Source organism: Aedes albopictus, chromosome 2, assembly GCF_035046485.1.
Source record: "Aedes albopictus strain Foshan chromosome 2, AalbF5, whole genome shotgun sequence".
In the NCBI taxonomy this organism is placed as follows: Eukaryota; Metazoa; Arthropoda; class Insecta; order Diptera; family Culicidae; genus Aedes; species Aedes albopictus.
The window spans coordinates 58,966,888-58,986,206 of record NC_085137.1 but is presented as its reverse complement, the minus strand read 5'-3'; the positions used below and the strand labels follow the sequence as shown (position 1 = coordinate 58,986,206).

At 39.7% G+C, this 19,319-nt stretch overlaps 2 protein-coding genes across 3 annotated transcripts; both read left to right on the top strand.

The window, feature by feature from the left end:
- Positions 1 to 238: 238 nt before the first annotated feature.
- On the top strand, positions 239 to 2,438 carry LOC109421628 (WD repeat-containing protein 55 homolog). Its single transcript, XM_019696132.3, has 4 exons — positions 239 to 501; positions 638 to 1,543; positions 1,666 to 1,817; positions 1,890 to 2,438. Coding segments are annotated over exons 1-4 (1,428 nt in total). The 5' UTR covers positions 239 to 499; the 3' UTR covers positions 2,258 to 2,438.
- Positions 2,439 to 13,941: 11,503 nt separating this feature from the next.
- Positions 13,942 to 18,159, top strand: LOC109421627 (beta-1,4-galactosyltransferase 2). Of its 2 annotated transcripts, none has more exons than XM_029871306.2 (2): positions 13,942 to 14,410; positions 14,859 to 18,159. In XM_029871306.2, the coding sequence occupies exon 2, from the start codon at positions 14,951 to 14,953 to the stop codon at positions 15,905 to 15,907; it is 957 nt and encodes a 318-aa protein (XP_029727166.1). In that variant the 5' UTR covers positions 13,942 to 14,410; positions 14,859 to 14,950; the 3' UTR covers positions 15,908 to 18,159. The 2 variants fall into 2 exon arrangements, with proteins under 2 accessions (XP_029727166.1, XP_029727164.1); XM_029871304.2 differs by having other exon boundaries at positions 13,943 to 14,414.
- The last annotated feature ends 1,160 nt before the right edge of the window (positions 18,160 to 19,319 follow it).

Below are 19,319 nucleotides of genomic sequence, written 5' to 3'. Positions count from 1 at the left end.
ACAACCTGATTTTTCAATAGTGATTCTTTTTTGTCCCTACAAGTCCTATGAACGTTTCTTTCAAAGCGATATAGAATTATCCTTTTTGTACAGAAAGCTCTGAGGGAATCGAAATCAATGAAATATTTAAAGTGAACCTGGGCAGTCTTTCGGTATTCGGTAATAAAATCATAAGCTTCTTTAAAATGTTACGCGACACCTCCCTGTTTTCGCTGTCGTCGTCCTCGTCCTCGTCGTCGTTTTTGTTTTTGTTCTGCTGCTCTGTGTGCTGTGCGACGTGCAAGTGGGCTCTGTCGTCGTCGTTGTCGTTCTCCGTCGTGTGTTGCGCCGCGAGTCCCGAACAAAACAAATCCGCGTCGCAGTCTTTTCCATACACGTTGTGTTCTGTGCTTTGTGTGTAATATTTATCCAGTTGCGGCGGAACTGGTTCCACGGATTCGAAAAGTGCTCTACTCGACACCCAGTCGATCCAAAAAACAGCCTCAAAATTCACGACAAAATGTAAGTTCCGTGCGATTGCAGGTCGGCGATGATTGCGCGAAGATTTTGGTGGCAGCCTTGGTCCTAACCTCGTTGTGTATCTAGTGTTAGGAAAAAAACACAATCTTATTATTTTTCTTTGTTTTACGAATTCTAGGAGGAATTTCAATTCGCCGAAGTTCGGTCACTCAATGGGAGACGATTCCGACGACGATGAGTTCGATTCTGGGACGGAGCCGGAGTTTTTGATGGAACCGTACGTGCTGGAGGAGTTTCCAATAATGGAGGAGATTGAAGGAGACGAGGTGGAAGAAGATGAAGGATCGGATTATAATCCCAATGAAGAGATTGTTATCGGGACGTCGTCAAGTGACGAGGACGATTCGGATGATTCAGATTCCGATAAAGACGACGAAGCGGGAAATGCTGGCGGAGCAGAGGGAGAAGATAGCAGCACGAAGAACTCGGTTCCCAAGCGTGTCATTGACGATTACGATGAGGAAATGGAGGAAGATGAAGTGATCAAAGCGATCATCACAGAGATCAAGAAGCCAAGATCCAAGCCTCCGGACATAAAAACGGAAGACTTCGTGACGGACCTGTGTTTTCATCCGGACCAGGACATCCTGGCAGTGGGAACGACCACCGGTGACGTAATTGTCTACAAGTTCACAAACGACGAGTGCACCATCATGAACACGCACGAGGCCCACACCAAATCGGTTCGGGACGTGGAATTCAACCCAGACGGAGATGTACTAATTTCCACTGCAAGGGACCGATCTATCATGGTGACGGATGTGGAAACGGGCAAATTGAAACGATTTTGGGACGACGCCCATGATGAACCGGTCTACACGATGAGCATGATCACCGAACATACGTTTGCCACCGGGGATGACGACGGAGTGCTCAAGCTGTGGGATCTGCGGCAGAAGGAACCGATCTTCAAGCTAAAGGAAGTGGAAGATTTCATCTCCTGTATCATTACGAACGAGCAGAAGAAATACCTGCTGATGACAAGTGGGGACGGTTACCTCACGACTATCAACATACCGCAAAGGTGAGTTTCGGAAAATCGAGAAAGTCTGTATTTCCAGTAAGTCGCACTGTTGTAAAATCTTGTTACAAATATGTGCTACTGCACTGCCGTAGAGTACATTATTTTAAATTTTACAATTTCAGAAAAATGTACGTTCAATCCGAGCCGTACGAGGAGGAACTCACCTGCATGGGTGTGTTCCGGAAAGACAGCAAACTCGTGGTCGGTTCGTCGAAAGGAAATTTTTACACCTTCAACTGGGGACAGTTTGGCTACCACTGTGATGCTTTTATCGGTAATGCATGTTGGTTGAGAACGCTTTCCTTTCAAACCTTGCTAAAACTTCTCAATTCTAACCATTGAACAGGTCCAAAAGCGGGCGTCAACAAAATGGTCCCCATCACGGAAAGGATAGCCGTAACCGGCGGCGAGGATGGCATTCTCCGGGCGATGCACCTGGTTCCGGGACGAGTGCTCGGCGTAGTCGGACAGCACTCGTTGGCCGTCGAAACGATCGACATCAACAGCACCGGGGAGTTGATCGCTTCCAGCTCGCACGACAACGACATTCGCTTCTGGAATATCAAGTATTTCGAGGAGTTCGACGACATCAAGTACAACAGCAAACCGGACAAAAAGGCGATGACGCACAATCTGCCCTCGTCAAAGCAAACCAACGCAGCGGATTTTTTCTCCGGATTGGCCGGCGATCAAAGCGGGAGCGAGGGCGACTGAAGTGGTCCGGGAAGATCATCGGAGGGTTTCGGTTATTACCGATGAAATAGTGATTGACTATTGAGTTGTTCGGTCTCATCAATCGGTAAGTTTGTCATATTCTTAGTTGAGCAGCAAGTGTTCATCGCAAATTGTCTATATTTTCCGTAATGAAGGTTGTTAAGAGTTTATGTACGTATTACAGGAAGCGAGAGTTATTGATCCGAATACTCCTTTGAGACAGTGGTTTGGAAAAAAGTAAAATAAGACAATTGGGTTTTTAAATTAAGAAAAATGTATTGATTTTTTGATTTTATACAAAAGAGCACCTTTTTCTGAACCACCATGATTTTTTCAGATTTTTAGAACTTCATTTTGGTACCTAAAATCGCATTCGAAGAGATTTTTCGAAATCACCTTTTGACAGCTGGCCAACTGCTTGACAGCTCCGCCCAGTACAAAATGCGACAAGGGGTGATTCGACAAATCGCTCCCATACAAAATTCAAATTGATTTTTAAATAGGTTCCCGGGCACCAAAATTCATGAAAATTTGGATTTCGGCTCAGTTTTGCATGCAGATTCTGAATATGGAATTATCTCAACACCGCTAAAGAAGCCAATTATGATCTTACTGAGTGTCAATTCGTATAAGTCAATAATTTGAATCTTATTTTAGTATAACTGTATATTTCTCTCTTTAAGTGAGGCATCATAGTCAAAATACATTACAAAAGTAACTTTTGAAAAATCATTTAAAAAAAGTATTCTGCATCTATATGGCTAGTTTCCACTTCTTACGTACTGTGTAAAAAAGATAGGACAAGTAATGATCAAGTAATAATTCCGTTTCGAAATTACTTGAGCGGTTCGCAGATGGCAAATACAGCTATAGGGCACTGCACTGTTTTGATTTTGTATGGGACTTTGACGTTTCGTGGCCTTGTTGTTTACAAAATTTCTTTAAGAGTGAAAGAGAAGGAAAGATTTTCATGCAGTGCCCTATACAGCTGTGCACTGGGATCTAAAGACAAGCGTTGCTTAGACTAACATATTTACCAAACATTTTAGAATTCACTTTTATAAGATTGCACATGCTATCAATGCAATGGTTGTGACCATTGATTCTATACCATTCCCCAGAAAAGCATTTCCCCGGAAATTATCAGAGATATAAACTGAAGATTCCCAGAGAAAAGCAATTCTTGGAAATGGTCTATTCTGGTTAATGAAATTATTGGAAACAATTTTCTAGGAGAAGGAATTCTGCGAAATGATTCATTCTGGGTTATACAATTCTGGGATGTAGTTTTCTAGGAAAGGGTTTTCGGGGGGAGTGTAGAAGTAAATCATATTGACTGATACATATGCTGAGTTGATCTCTGGAGGTGAATAGGCTGTCGGTTTTCTTACATCGCTGGAAGAATATCTTTTATTGTTCTGGTAAATCATTGATAGTGCCCTTCAAGCGTAACAAGCGGCCGTAATCACAGATGGTCGAGTGCAAACTTCTTCTTTCTTTTAAAATTTAATACCTAGGTATTAAAAGATCTTGCTTCTAGTACAATATGCCAAATATGTTTCAGCCATTTGTCGGAAATTCATTATATCACTGTGATCGATTCTAGCGTTACGGAAATAAACTGTTGCTGCCTTAGTAGATTCCATAGAACCCTACTGTAGGGTCCCTAACAGGTCCCTAAAATTTAACCCCCTAATCCCCTCAAATTCTTATTGGTTGCTAAATAGAAGAGAAGAGAATATTCAATTAACATGTTCGAAATACGGATTTTTCATTCTACCCCTACTACACACCTAATCTTTTTTCGCCAATAGGACACGTTCGGTGTAGTACTAGAATTGTAGTAATGAGCTGAATTTTTGTATGGTGAGAAGGCGAATTCTCTGTTTTTGTAAGGAAGTTGTACAAAAAGCGTGGGTATTATGATTCCTTATCTAATTTGATGCTGTTTGAGCAAAACTTTCGAAAACTATGATGTTGAAGAAACGAGAAATTGAGAAAACAACAACACAGTTTTCCAAAGTTTTGCTCAAACATCATCAAAATAGACAAGGAATCATAATACCCACGCTTTTTGTACAATTCTCGCGCTTAGTATCATACGGGCGTAACTGCAATGATCATCTGAAACAACAAAAACAACCAAAAACAATTTTCCGGCCAAGTTATTAACCAAAGAGAAAATCGATGAAGAGATAGTCCTAGTCGTTCTTTACCGAAAAGCACCAAGAGATCGCCCGTATATCGGTCGTATTTTCCGAAATAATCCAAAGAGAAAATCGATGAAGAGAAATCGATCATTGTAGATACGCCTGTATGATACTAAACGCGAGAATTTCCTTACAGAAACGGAGAATTCGCCTCCTCACCATACAAAAAATCAGCTCATTACTACAAATCTAGTACTTCACCGATCGTGCCCTATAGGACTGATCGGTGAAGTACTAGATTTGTAGTAATGAGCTGAATTTTAGTATGGTGAGAAGGTCAATTCTCCGTTTCTGCTATGAAATGGTGCAAAAAGCGTGGGTATTATGATTCCCTGCCTAATTTGATGCTGTTTGAGCAAAATTTTGGGCAACAGTGTTGTTGTTTTCTCCATTTCTTGCAACATAAACAACATAGTTAATCAAAGTTTTGCTCAAACAGCATCAAATTAGGCAAGGAATCATAATACCCACGCTTTTTGCACCATTTCATAGCAGAAACGGAGAATTGACCTTCTCACCATACTAAAATTCCGCTCATTACTACAAATCTAGTACTACACCGAACGTGTTCCATTCTCGGAATTTTTTCTTTCTTTTTGCCGAGATTGGCATCGCCGAGCGCTTAGCAAACTTGTTTTTTTTATATCTTGCAAATTGTTTTGTTTTCTGTCTCTACTACCTGGAAAAACCTGGAAAACCGGGAATCCTCAGGGAATTTCATTGAACCTTCCGGCAGTCGCACAGTTATTATCAGATATGAACAAAAAAATTGAATGTGCAATGATTACTTCATCCAAAAATGATATTTTATTACTTGTTTGTAATCAGTACTGTCAAACAAAAGCTTGTGATTCCTCCGGATTATTATTCGAAAAGCAAGGAATTTAGATAATCGTGCTAGACGAACATGGGCTTCTAGATCTAGCAAGTATTTGCGATTTATTTCTAGATCTAGCAAGTATTTGCTTTTCCCTCTTTCAAAATTACAAGTTAAAATAAATAGTTATAATAATAATAATAATAATAATAAGTACCGTCAAGGCACCATTCACCGTGGATCTAAGACGATTCGGGGCAAATAAGGGCTGTCATTTGACACTAGTCTTATGAACATTGTTGGTGCCGCTTTTAATTGCCTTCATTATAGGTTAAAATTAAAGCAATATCCACAGAAGTAGAAAATTTTTCACAAAATCTGGTGATATAGTACAATTAGTAAAGGGTAGTATGGTCGCCTAATTCCGTGGTAGGTCACCATTCACCGTGGTAGTAGGGACCCATTCACCGTGTATGAGAAATTTTATTCTACTTTGTTTAAAAATGATCATAACAACCCAGCCAAGGGAATTTTCTTCGTTTAAATTCATTTCATGTAATAACTTGCAAGATTTTATTAGAAAAACGATTGTTCAAATTTTCGATTTTTTTTAGATATATGGGACAATATGGGGCACGGTGAATGGAGACCATTAATTTTTAGGGTACCCATTCACCGTGCCTTTTTGTTTCAATTAAAAAGTACGAGTAATCGTACTTTCTTGTTAAACTTACTTCGGTAATGCAAAATACATACCTAATATGTGAATTTAATTGCATCTTGGTGGAATAAAAACGTTACTACATTTAGTTTATCGCTTAAATCACCTTAGCGCAGTTTTCGTTTTTTCACTATGAATGCAGTGAACGAGCAGAAACCCCCTTCATGTAAACACACTTTAGTGTCAAAATGATACTTTTAAATGTTTCTAATAAGCGTTTTGACATGGTAACAATACATTAGTGTTGTATTGGTGAAATTGAAGGGAAATTGTCATATCATTCAATCATGATATGGAAATAATGAAAAAATATTCAAAGGCACACGGTGAATGGAGCCCCCACGGTGAATGGCGCCTTGACGGTATTTGCGATAAGTCGACGACTCCATGCTGCTTAACGGTGAGTCGAAAAGGAGAGCGTCCAACATAGCTCTGGTCCTCATAAGTTCCTACCTCATGCTTCCACGGGTCAAGCGATGACAAAGACCGCCAGCTAAAAGTTGTGTTCTTTGCTGGTAGTGCAGCCTGGGCACTGTTGTCCTTCTTACTAAAGCTAGATTGAGGATGTACGTCTCGAGCGTATGTTCATCAAAGAGGTCCGTCTCAAACAGCGTATGTTCTGGCATTAGACCGGTCCACATTTGTATGAAGCGAAAAAAAAGTTTTCAAAACTCACGGGGCACCCTCTAGAATCGTGCCTTTGGATGAGAAGAACAATCTGTGAAAGATTCAGCTCAATCGGTTGAAAACTGAGCTGGCGCAAATGAGTTGAAGGTTTGTATGGGATGTTCAGTCCAAATATATGGGAAATTGGATGACCTCCAGTCTCTCATACAGCACGCCGGTTTGGCGAGTTCGATTTGGCTCAGAATTAAAAGAATAACAGTTGATACCCTAATGAACAACTTTGCAAAAGACCATATCATGATAAAGCTTAGTTTAGTTGCGGTTTTAGCCAACGAAATCAGGATTAGGACATCTTCCCCCGTTTACTCTCGGTTGTTACATGCAGCACGTGTTTGCCGTTCGAAACTTGCTCGCTACATCATAGGCGGCTATGTTGTCCTTCATCTTCATTGCTCACGCATGTGGGTGAGTATCGAGACAATGTAGAATTACATAGCTGCCTATGATGTAGCGCGCAAGCTACGGCCGACCAACACGTGCTGCATATAACAACCGAGAGTAAACGGGGGAAGATGTCCTCATCCTGGTTTCTTTGGCTAAAACCGCAACTAAACTAAGCTTTATCATGATATGGTCTTCTACAAAGTTGTTCATTAGGGTATCAACTGTTATTCTTTCAATTCTGAGCCAAATCGAACTCGCCAAACCGGCGTGCTGTATGAGAGACTGGAGGTCATCCAATTTCCCATATATTTGGACTGAACATCCCATACAAACCTTCAACTCATTTGCGCCAGCTCAGTTTTCAACCGATTGAGTTGAATCTTTCACAGATTGTTCTTCTCATCCAAAGGCACGATTCTAGAAGGTGCCCCGTGGAATTTTTCGACATTTTTGTATTTGGGCCGGTCTATTCTGGCATCCAGCGGCTGATTATGAAATGTTCCTCCACCGGAAGCTATACTGAAGGCGGTAGCCTCACCACGGTGGACAACATACTGTTCCCGAAGTTACATGAAGTTCTCAAGAAATACATGTTGGTATGCTACCACGGATTTCGTACGAGATTCCTTCCGCATTGCTTTTCAAATTCCTTCCGCACATTCTTTCGGATTCTCACCAGTTTTTCCATATATTTTTCCGGGATTCTTCCTTTTGAATTTTTTGAGATTTCTGAATTCCGACCGATTTTTTATTATTCGTAACCACTTAACATTTTACAGCTCTTTTTTTTTTGTCTACTAGGGTGACTAGGGCACTACGTGAGCGATTCCAATAGGACGCAATCAGTGAAGTACTAGATTGAAAGTAGTGAGCTGGATTTTTGTATGGTGAAATGATCAGTAAGACGCAATCAAAGAAGTACTAGATTGAAAATAGTGAGCTGATTTTTGTATGGTGAGATGATCGATTTACAATTTCTGCAATGAAATGGTGCAAACAGCGTGGGCATTATGATTCGTAGCCTAATTTGATGCTGTTTGAGAAATAGCTTTGGCTAACGGTGCTGGTGTAAAGCCTGTATCCGCTATAATCGGGACACAGAGGTACAGCTTAAGTCTGTAATGAAACGGTAAACTTCGCTAAAAAATTAACTGAGAACTCTTTGGTATATGTTTATTATTTATGCCAAATTTCATAAAATTTGATTGTTTTTTTTTCGCTACAATAGGAGGCAATCAGTAAAGTACTAGATTGAAAGTAGTGAGCTGGTTTTTAGTATGGTGAGATGATCAATTCTTCATTTCTGCAATGAAATGGAGCAAGCAGCGCGGGTTTTATGATTTCTTGACTAATTTGATGCTATTTGAGCAAAAGTTTGGGTAACTGTGATGTTGTATTATTTATTTCTTGCAACTTCAACAACACAGTTATCTAAACTTTTGCTCAAACAGCATAAAATTGCACATGAAATCATATAACGCACGCTGTTTGCACCATTTCGTTGCAGAAATGGAGAATTGATCATCTCACCATACTAAAATCCAGCTCACTACTTTTAATCTAGTACTTTACTGATTGCCTCCTATTCAAAGCTCTGTGAGGATAATAGGGCAGATCGGTAAAGTATTTACTAGTAATGAGCTAAATTTTAGTATGGTGAGAAGGTCAATTCTCCGTTTCTGCAATGAAATGGTGCAAAAAGCGTGGGTATTATGATTCCTTGCCTAATTTGATGCTTTTTAAGCAAAACTTTGGGCATCAGTGTTGTTTTCTCCATTTCTTGCAACATAAACAACATAGTTATCCAAAGTTTTGCTCAATCAGCATCAAATTAGGTAAAGAACCATAATACCCACGCTTTTTGCACCATTTCATTGCAGAAACGGAGAATTGACCTTCTCACCATACTAAAATTCAGCTCATTACTACAAGTCTAGTACTAAACCGAACGTGCCCCATTATGAAATTTCGTAAGTAGTTATGAAACTTATAAAGACATTTTATTGTAAAATTTCATCAACTTTGATCAATCGGTTTGAAAGTTACAGGTGTTGATAGGGGTGAGTGTTAGTGAAAATGTTTCGTGTTTTTCATGTGCGATCTTTGCCTATTCATAACTTTCGAATGTCTAGGCCAATTTTCATGAAATTTTCACAGAAGGTAGTTGATTATATGTATGTTATACGCACCATTTCATTGCAGAAATTGAGAATTTGAACGATACCTCATGCAAACCAACGGGGTTCATTTTAAGTTAGCAACCATGTGGGTGTTGGAACAGCAGTATAGTCGTTACGATTCAACATTTAGAAAATCTTAAAAGCAGACATTTTGACAAATAATACATAATTTTACAGCTTACTGTTTCCATTCTAAAAAGACAATTACACCGCCTTCGACCTTGCGGCCTCTACAGACTGAACAGTACAAACATTCGACAACGGACAACACATATAACACCCAGTGGCCCAGTGGAGAATTTTCCGTTTGACGAAAAGTTTTCCCCGACTGGAGCGGGAATCGAACCAACACTCCGAGGCTTACGAGACACCTAAACGACTGACGCCGCTAACCGCTCGGCCACGAAGCCGATATTTTCGTTAAAATCTTGAACTATAGTCGGGTATTTTTATGTGTGGATACATAATAGACCGGCCCAAATACAAAAATGTCGAAAAATTCCACGGGGCACCCTCTAGAATCGTGCCTTTGGATGAGAAGAACAATCTGTGAAAGATTCAACTCAATCGGTTGAAAACTGAGCTGGCGCAAATGAGTTGAAGGTTTGTATGGGATGTTCAGTCCAAATATATGGGAAATTGGATGACCTCCAGTCTCTCATACAGCACGCCGGTTTGGCGAGTTCGATTTGGCTCAGAATTGAAAGAATAACAGTTGATACCCTAATGAACAACTTTGTAGAAGACCATATCATGATAAAGCTTAGTTTAGTTGCGGTTTTAGCCAAAGAAACCAGGATGAGGACATCTTCCCCCGTTTACTCTCGGTTGTTATATGCAGCACGTGTTGGTCGGCCGTAGCTTGCGCGCTACATCATAGGCAGCTATGTAATTCTACATTGTCTCGATACTCACCCACATGCGTGAGCAATGAAGATGAAGGACAACATAGCCGCCTATGATGTAGCGAGCAAGTTTCGAACGGCAAACACGTGCTGCATGTAACAACCGAGAGTAAACGGGGGAAGATGTCCTAATCCTGATTTCGTTGGCTAAAACCGCAACTAAACTAAGCTTTATCATGATATGGTCTTTTGCAAAGTTGTTCATTAGGGTATCAACTGTTATTCTTTTAATTCTGAGCTAAATCGAACTCGCCAAACCGGCGTGCTGTATGAGAGACTGGAGGTCATCCAATTTCCCATATATTTGGACTGAACATCCCATACAAACCTTCAACTCATTTGCGCAGGCTCAGTTTTCAACCGATTGAGCTGAATCTTTCACAGATTGTTCTTCTCATCCAAAGGCACGATTCTAGAGGGTGCCCCGTGAGTTTTGAAAACTTTTTTTTCGCTTCATACAAATGTGGGCCGGTCTAATACATAACTCGATTCAAAATTCAGAGGAAAGCCTGTAAAAACAAAAAAGCCCATCGTTTCTAAGGACGAACATAACCTAGAATTCGTAAGGTATATCCGAGAAAAACTTATCCTTAAACTGAATGTTACTATGTGTAGAATAAAGGTAATACAGATGGAGAAAAAAAGATCGAATTTAAAACGTCAATTGAGATGTTGAAATGCTTTTACAAAATATTAAAAAAAAATCTTTGAATTCGAATAAATTTATTTCAAAACGGATGATAATCAGTAGTAGAGATTGGTGAATTTACTTATTTGAAAATAACTCGCTGGTTGTAGTAACTTGCAACAGCGCGCAACGGTGATTGACTACGCGAAAGCGAAAAAAGTGCGGAGGGGAAATTGTCCCCCCTTTGCTAAGCGCTTCTGATTGGTCACAATGTGTGCGCGAAATATATAAAAGCAGCGAGCATTTCTGACTTGGTCATTCTCAAGACGAACGTGATAGACGACGCATCGGAGAGGAGAGCCGAACCCGTGGCAGCAACACCGAACGAAGAGCAACCCATCCGGGTGCCGATCCAGCAGAAGCCAGCCGCAATCAGCATCGAAAAGCCAGGTGCCACCAGTGAGGTTTTGAGAGTTTTCCTCGCTGGGGCCATGGTATATTTCGATTTGCGTGGCAATTTGCGGACCTGGAACCTGGAATTTCGACACTATGCAGTCAACAAACTCCTTGGAACGACAACAGCTTATTGTGCTTAAAACTAACATACAAATAAAATGTATAGGTTGAAAGCCAATTAATCAAGTGGAAAACCTGAACAGGAACCTGAAGCATATCACCATTTCCTAAGCCAGGGATCTGCAGACCCTTTTGATTCACGGTGCATTTTTTTGAATAAACTGTTTCGTGGTGCACCTGTTCGTTGTTTTCAATGATCTCAGCATCAAATAAGTCGAAAATACTACATGTAGTATTTTTTTCACAACCACTCTCGTCTCGATTTCATTAAAGTGACAAGGAGCGAATCTGAAGGCATTATTTCGAGCATGATTTTACCACAGAATGCTAGTCACTGTTGAAAATTCCATCCCTAAGGCGCTGTCCATAAACTACGTAGACTCATTTTGGGCCATCTCAGAATTTGCAGTCTTTGACAGATACGTATTACGACCTCAAATGTAAGGTCGTCTTCAGTGTCTTAAGGTCGAAATACGTATCTGCCAAAGGATACAAATTCTTAGTGGAATTAAAAGGAACAGTACTTAACACAATTTTCTTTTTACTTAGCTCATATCTGACCAAAAACTATATAAGAATTCCTCAATATACTCTTTTCATGTGTGACAAATATGGTTACCCTATCTCTGATCGTTCTTGGCCTTTTCGTTCAAAGCAGTTAAAGACTGTCGCATGCGTTACCACATCCTACTGCACTTGGCCAAGGTGGAGACTGGAACAGTTTTATCATCAATGCCGGTTGATAGCAAGATTGTTCATCAAAATTAACATTCAGTCATTTCTTGTGCTTTGATGAAGCACTTCAAAGGAAACAGCGTAGATGGATCTTTTTAAACGATGATAGAAGCAGAGGTAGACAAACAACTAGGTGCAGCGGGACTGGCTGATATTACAAGGATCGCGAAAGATTCTCAACAACAAGGTGAAGTAATTTACACTGAATGCAAGGAGGATAGGTCAACTAAAACTGTCAAGCCAAACGGTGGATTATGAGGAACCTTGTCTGAACCATCCGTAGCTAAGAAAACCAGTGCTGTTTTTCGTCTCATCATTGGTGTAGATAAATAACGCCATGCTCGAGAGAGTAGAAGCGGAGAGCTGGCTCCGGTCAAAGGGCAGGTGCAGCCTGTATGAAAAACATTCAAGATTATGAGTGATCGAAGTATGCATAAAACTAATAAAACAATAAACGATAGTTCTCTATCTTTGTAAATCTATAAATCTAAAACTGAGTGCTTCTTCTTCTTCTTCTTTGTGGCTCTACGTCCCCACTGGGACTTGGCCTGCCTCGCTTCAACTTAGTGTTCTTTGACCACTTCCACAGTTATTATATGAAGCGCTGAGTGCGGTTTACTTTATTCTAGGAGGAAAAAATCTAAATGAATTATCCAATGCTGAGGAAGACATTTTCCCTGTGTCGGAACGTCGGGTGAATAAAATAACTCGTTTTTGTAAATGCCAAGACTGCGTAGCCTTTAATCAATAGAGTTGATCATCTAAGTGAAAAAAGTTCAAGTGCATAGGAGATTTTACAAAAAATGAATAAAAGTAAAGTGACTGATTACACCCACACAATGTAACCTGCCGCATTCAGTTTTATATTAGCATTCCCAGAAGGCTAAACATTATTTTGGATTGGGTATTGAAAGACTACCAAGTAGATCACTTGGAGCAGTAAACCCCGGAATATTAGTTTGGCATTTTTTGGTAAAATGAATAACATGTTCAGCTTTGCATATCTTCGGCTTGGCTTTGGCATTTTGTAAATTGGAGCAGAAATCCTTATACACATATAAAACCCCTAAAAGTATGCAATGCCCTTGTAATTTGATGCTGTTGAAACTGCCGTGTTAAAAACTTGTATAGTTAAATTTCTAAAACCCCTCAATTCATGAGAGCACACCATGCACGGCATAACCAAAAAACCTTGAACAATATTCAAAGACCATTGTAGATCTTTGCGGACCTCTATATTCTTTCGCGGGCCATTACAGACCGTCACAGAGTAGGAATAAATTCCAAGGAATTTGGAGACAGACCTAAGAAGTATTTATGACTGTTCAACATATTTTTCATATATGTAAGGCATTAATCTTACGAATAGGGACAAAACATTATAAAATTGACGCTAAAATATTGTTGGCCACCTGTTTGTATGGAGTCGCCCCATAGTGCACTGATGCTGTGAACAATGAGGAAGATTTGATCAACGTGTTCTACAAAATACAACAACGCAACTATTGTAGGGATAAACCAATATTAAGTTGCTTCCTATATTGTAATAAAGGCTAATTCAAAAAAGTAGGTAATTGAAAATCAAGAATGATTGGATACCTATTCAATAATTATGTTTTTTAGTAATTTCTGGGACATGATTTTGTTGAATTTGAGTATTTAAGAAATAAGCGACATATAGCTACCTGCTACCAATGTTATTGTTTTTAATACATCTGATTGACTCATTCACTATGAACATGAACCTTCGCCTATACAAGTACACTTCTGTATGGGTGCAATGTTTTGGCTGCCGCATGCTTTCTACATCTGCGTGTATGGTACAGTTATATACACTTCCCGATACAGTGTAGGTATCAAGTTTCGCAAGGCACATAGCAGCACAAAACTGTCAGAAGCTGCGGCGAGGAAAAAATATCTAGAACACATCGGGTCCGTCTCGCGTCGAGTCCTTGCGTGCCAGCCAGGTTCTCCGAAATTGCGAAAGAAAAATCAATCGACACCAACCACTTCAGTGCCGCGAACGTCGCGAAGGAAAGGATGGACCATTGGACCACCGACCGAACGGATTCAACCTACTACTGCTGCTGCTGCTGGTATTGCTGCTGACTGGCTGGCTAGCTGCTGTTTCTGTTCGGTCTATCTCAACCTACCTAATAGCTAGGTACCTATCGCCGCCGTAGACCCCATCGGATAGGGTTCTCTTCAACTGTGTGTGGTATTGTGTGTTTTATTTTTGGTTGCTGTCGGCGGAGGACCACTATTGCTACGAAGTCACTGGAGGACTTCCGTTCCGTCCTGTACAGATCTGTGCGTAAGTATCCATGTACCGTAATTCGGGGGCAAATTGATCACTTTTCAACAAGATTTGATGTAATGATTCGCGAACATTGATATCGCTTTCAAATTCAGCAGGATGATCTAATCAAATCAACCATTGAGGATAAATTGATCAAATGTTTCATAATTCTACATCAACATTAAATGTCATTGAAAAGATACCATTTTTTAGCAACATGAAGAGCAAAATTCATAGATTCTACCTAGTTTTCAAATGTATATGACAGCATCTTAGCTACCCTCCATCAAATCAGTTTATGGTGTCTTATATTCAACATTGTATGACTCGATAAATCTCCCCGGTATACTACAACACCAAACCAATTGTTGCCAATTTGCCCCCGGTTTACGGTACTCTGATAGCGTGTTCCGAATATGACGAGTTCTGATTAAAGGCTTGTCCTATCATACTCCACAGGCACGTCGTCGGTGCAGAACGTGTACAACTTCAATTTGTGATAACTTGTGTCTCCGGGAGCTTGATACGAGTGAGAGTGTGAGAAGAGCGGTATGATCAAGTTCCGAATATCGCAACGGCAGATTGTCGCGTTTGCGGTTTACTTCGTGGTGCTGGTGTACTTGCTGTGGCCGGGTAGATTTGCCAGCCGGTATGAGTACATCGAGGGCGAGGAGATCTACGAGCAGCTGGTACGGAAGACGACCAAAAATGTGAGTCTGATGCGGAATGGGATCCGGTGCGATTACAGCGATGTGCTGGAGGAAAATGTGTACCTTTATAGGAGGCCTTTCACCGAAGAGATTATCAATAATAACGTAAAGCTGGGTGGCGAATGGTACCCGGAGGATTGTCTTCCCAGTTTCAGTACGGCCATAATAATTCCGTACCGGCAGCGGGAGAGCCAGTTGAACCAGTTCCTGATCTATATGCACAACTATTTGCGACGGCAGAGGATTCACTACAGGATATTTGTGATCGAGCAGTATGACCCGAAGCCCTTCAACCGGGCAAAGCTTTTCAACATCGGAGCGTTGATAGCTATGAAGCTGGACTTCCCGTGTCTGGTGCTTCACGACGTGGACCTGATGCCATTGCAATTGGGTCATCTGTACGCCTGCTCTCAACAGCCTCGTCACATGTGCTCTAGTCTGGATGTGTTTCGATATAACCTGCCCTACAGAGGCCTCTTTGGTGGAGTAGTTGGTATTCAGTCGCATCAGTTCATGAAGGTGAATGGTATGTCCAATATGTTCAGCGGATGGGGCGGAGAGGACGATGATTTCTACGCACGGTTGGCGAATAAGGACATCGAAATATGCCGCTTCAGTCCGGATTACAGTCGGTACACGATGCTGAAGCACCGGAAGGAGGCCCCCAACAAGGATCGGGTTGCGTTTCTGAGGAACGGGCATTTGCGGTACCATACCGATGGGCTGAACTCGCTGGTTTATAAAGAGGTAGGCTTTAAGCTGCACAATTTGTTCACACATGTTCTGGTCGAGACGTAGACGCCGAGAGTGGAGGGCCTGTTATCGCCGTTATCTACTGTTTGCTTGACAAACTTTTTCTATCCAAGGGTGTTTTCAGTATTGTCTGGTTGACATGAGTAGACTAATTGAGAAGTACGTGTATTTATTTGACGAATTGAGAAGAAGTGATTTTTATTTATTTTTGTTATGTTTCTAAGAGGCGGCATCACTCAGAACTTATTTGATGGCTAGAACTACGGTAGTGATGTAGTGATGATTCTGTTAAATCTTCGGCATTTTTTCCTAACCTTGTTCATATCTAGAATCCTGGAACCTGAAATATAGAAGGGAATGTAAAGTCAACCTAGAAATGTCCTATTAGGTAGTCCTCGTTGAGGATATTCTAGAGACATTCAGAGGCATTGCTTGAAATTCTTAAAGAAATTCATGCTATAAATTGTTATTCCTGGAGTCCAATTTGGCATATTCTCGCGGACATTTTATCTGAAATTTGGTTCGGCGGTGAATTAAACTGCATATTCATCCATTACATTAGACTACCAAAAAGATAATGCAGGAGTCGCCAACTCCATCCAATGATTTCCTAATTGACGATAATCTCGCAATATGGATAAGATATCCTGATATGAACGCCGTATCACCGAATTAGTCATATATGCCACCTAAAAAGCATTAATTTTCGCCAGATTACCACACTGCTTCTCTCGTACGAAACCAATGACGACGGCAATACGTTCGCGAAGCGATAACACTCTCAGTCAATAATTTACAACCTGCTTATTAAAGTGTCACAAATAAAGTTTTTCAAGCCCTACCTAGTTGGTTGATTGATTTCCGTTGATAAAGAAGCAAAAAAAAAAACTGTTATCTATATGACCTAAGCGCACAACAACCAATACCAACAGCAACAACAACAACAGGGGCGGTTCATTCGATTACGTTCGGCATGTGACTCTATCGGATCGAATTTATTATCATTCAAATCTTATTGCTTGATGGCTAATGCTATTACTAGATAACATTTGCGCTAACAACTTCTCGTTGATGTATTGAGCGATATATTTTGATTGATAATTTAGTGGATAGGTGTTTCGTTTCCAGTTAGGTTAAAGGTAAATTATTCTAAAAATGTTTGTTAGGTGGAAAGAGTGTGAATAACGATAAAGGTAATACGCCCTGTTGTATTTTAGCAATAGAAGCTTACGTGCATTTTTGAAATGGAAACAGCGTGATTTTAACTGGGAATCTAATGGCAAACATGTTTGTACATTCGTTGCCTTAAGCGACTAGAAGCAAATTATTAAACAAAGTAGCATTAATGCAGTATCTCATTTATAGTTTTCAGATAACTGTGTCGTAATACTTTAAGTGTTTAGTAGATCAGATTGTGGAACTAACATTGATATTAATGAATTAGAAAAAAAACGCCATTTGACTTAATAAAATACACCCAAACCTTATTTTACGTCCACTATTGGCTTAGCGAAATAAAATTCTACTGCCAAAATAATAATCAAAATAGACATTTTTATATTTTTGTACACTTCTCCTAATCACGGAGATGTTTTAAAAAATATAAAAATGTTGAGTTTGCTCATTGTCTTGGCGGTAGAATTTTTTGTCGCTTAGCCAAGCATGGACGTAAAAAAAGGACGAGGTGTATGTATGTATTCATTAGTTTTATAGCAGTTAATTTATTGAACTTCATACCAAAACTAGTTCGTAAGTAGGATTTTCAAATTTGCAGTTGAGAAACAACACAACCATACAAAATATCAATCTTACCGAAAACACAAGTTTTAAGCTCCTTTTTCGCGCTAGACCGAGACATCGTACTCGACCGGCTTCACACAGAATACAAAAAAAAGCTAGAGGACTCAAAGTAACAATGCTTTCAGCGCCATTTTCTCAAACCTATTACTCTAAAACACTCCGTAATTCGCTCGATTGAGAACAATAAATGCAATATACTACATACAAAAAAAATACTAGATAAAACAAATCTAACGTTGTTAATTACTGCTGCTGCTGCTTCAGCAGCAGCAACACTCAGTGCAGCATTCTCGCCGCGCAAAGTATTAGAAATTCACCTTAAATGCACACGGAAGAAGAAATGATAGATGATTTAGGTAATAGGGCAAAGTGTGCATTCAAAGTATGAAACAATACGATCCCGTACGGAGCCCCGTTCGTTGGGGCTGATTGATTGAATAAAACATTTGAGCCTAAAATACTGTGAAAAGTGAATAAAGAATAAAGATGAAAACTTACGTAAAATGTGTTACTTTATTTGGGTTGAGCATATGTTATGGGGCGTTTGTTTGTAATGGATTTGTTTGATAAGTTGCATACACATCCTACTCCGTAAGTTATAATTCTATAGAATTAGCATAATGTTATAATTCTATAGAATTAGCATAATGTTAAAATGCACATTAATAAAAACAAAAAAAAATCCACTGGAGTTTTCCGGAAAATTATGCGACCCTGATTTTTTTTTCAATTTAGTTGTTGGTCATATATATATGAACTCTACTTATGAAAAAAAAAATCATTGAATTCTGAGAACCTTCGTACCAATTTGTACGATAACAAAAAAAACCCCTCCTGTGTTTTCATCAAGTGTTTGCTTATATTACATTAGTTCAACGAAAAAAGTCACGATGGCGTTGAGGTGTAATTTAAGCTGAGACATGAACCCTTACACTTTTAGGGAATGTTACGCTAAACAGAGTTAATTTTTAAAAACTTTTCATTTAAAAAAATACAATGCAAGCTAAATATAGTCTTTGATGATTATTATGTCACCGTTAAGTATATTAACAAAATTCCTTTTTGTTTCAACTTTCCCTCCGAAGTATTTGATTGAGGACAAACGTCATAAAATCCCACTTCAACAGTACATTAGAACTTCAGACGCACAAGTGTCAAGAAGCAAGCCTCAAACAACAGTGCACTTTATTATTCTGTTCTTAATTACTTCTAATAAGCCTGAAATAAGAAGATCAGGTGCGCTGGTTATGTTTCCGAAGAGATTTCTAGACTTGAAATCGTGAGTAGGTGTTAAAGCCGGCCATTGTGGCGGATATTTTGGGATGTTCTTATAGCTTCCTATCAATGAGTAAGAGCAAACAAATATTAAACTTGCGTTGAAAATTCTCTCCAATAAGTAAACTTTTATTTAGAGCATTAGCTAGTTTCACTCATGGGATATCTTGTAAATATGTAATTTATGTCATTATAAACACATACATTTCTCATTGCATATGGATCAACTTGACAACCTGGTTATCTCATTTTAGAAAAGTGAATAAAATAACGAACGTGTAATAATTAATCTCTGTGTAAGGGGCTAGCTATGCACTGAGTAAAAATGTATGATTCATGTGTATCACAAAACGATGTGTAGTAAAATACGCGGACCATCTGG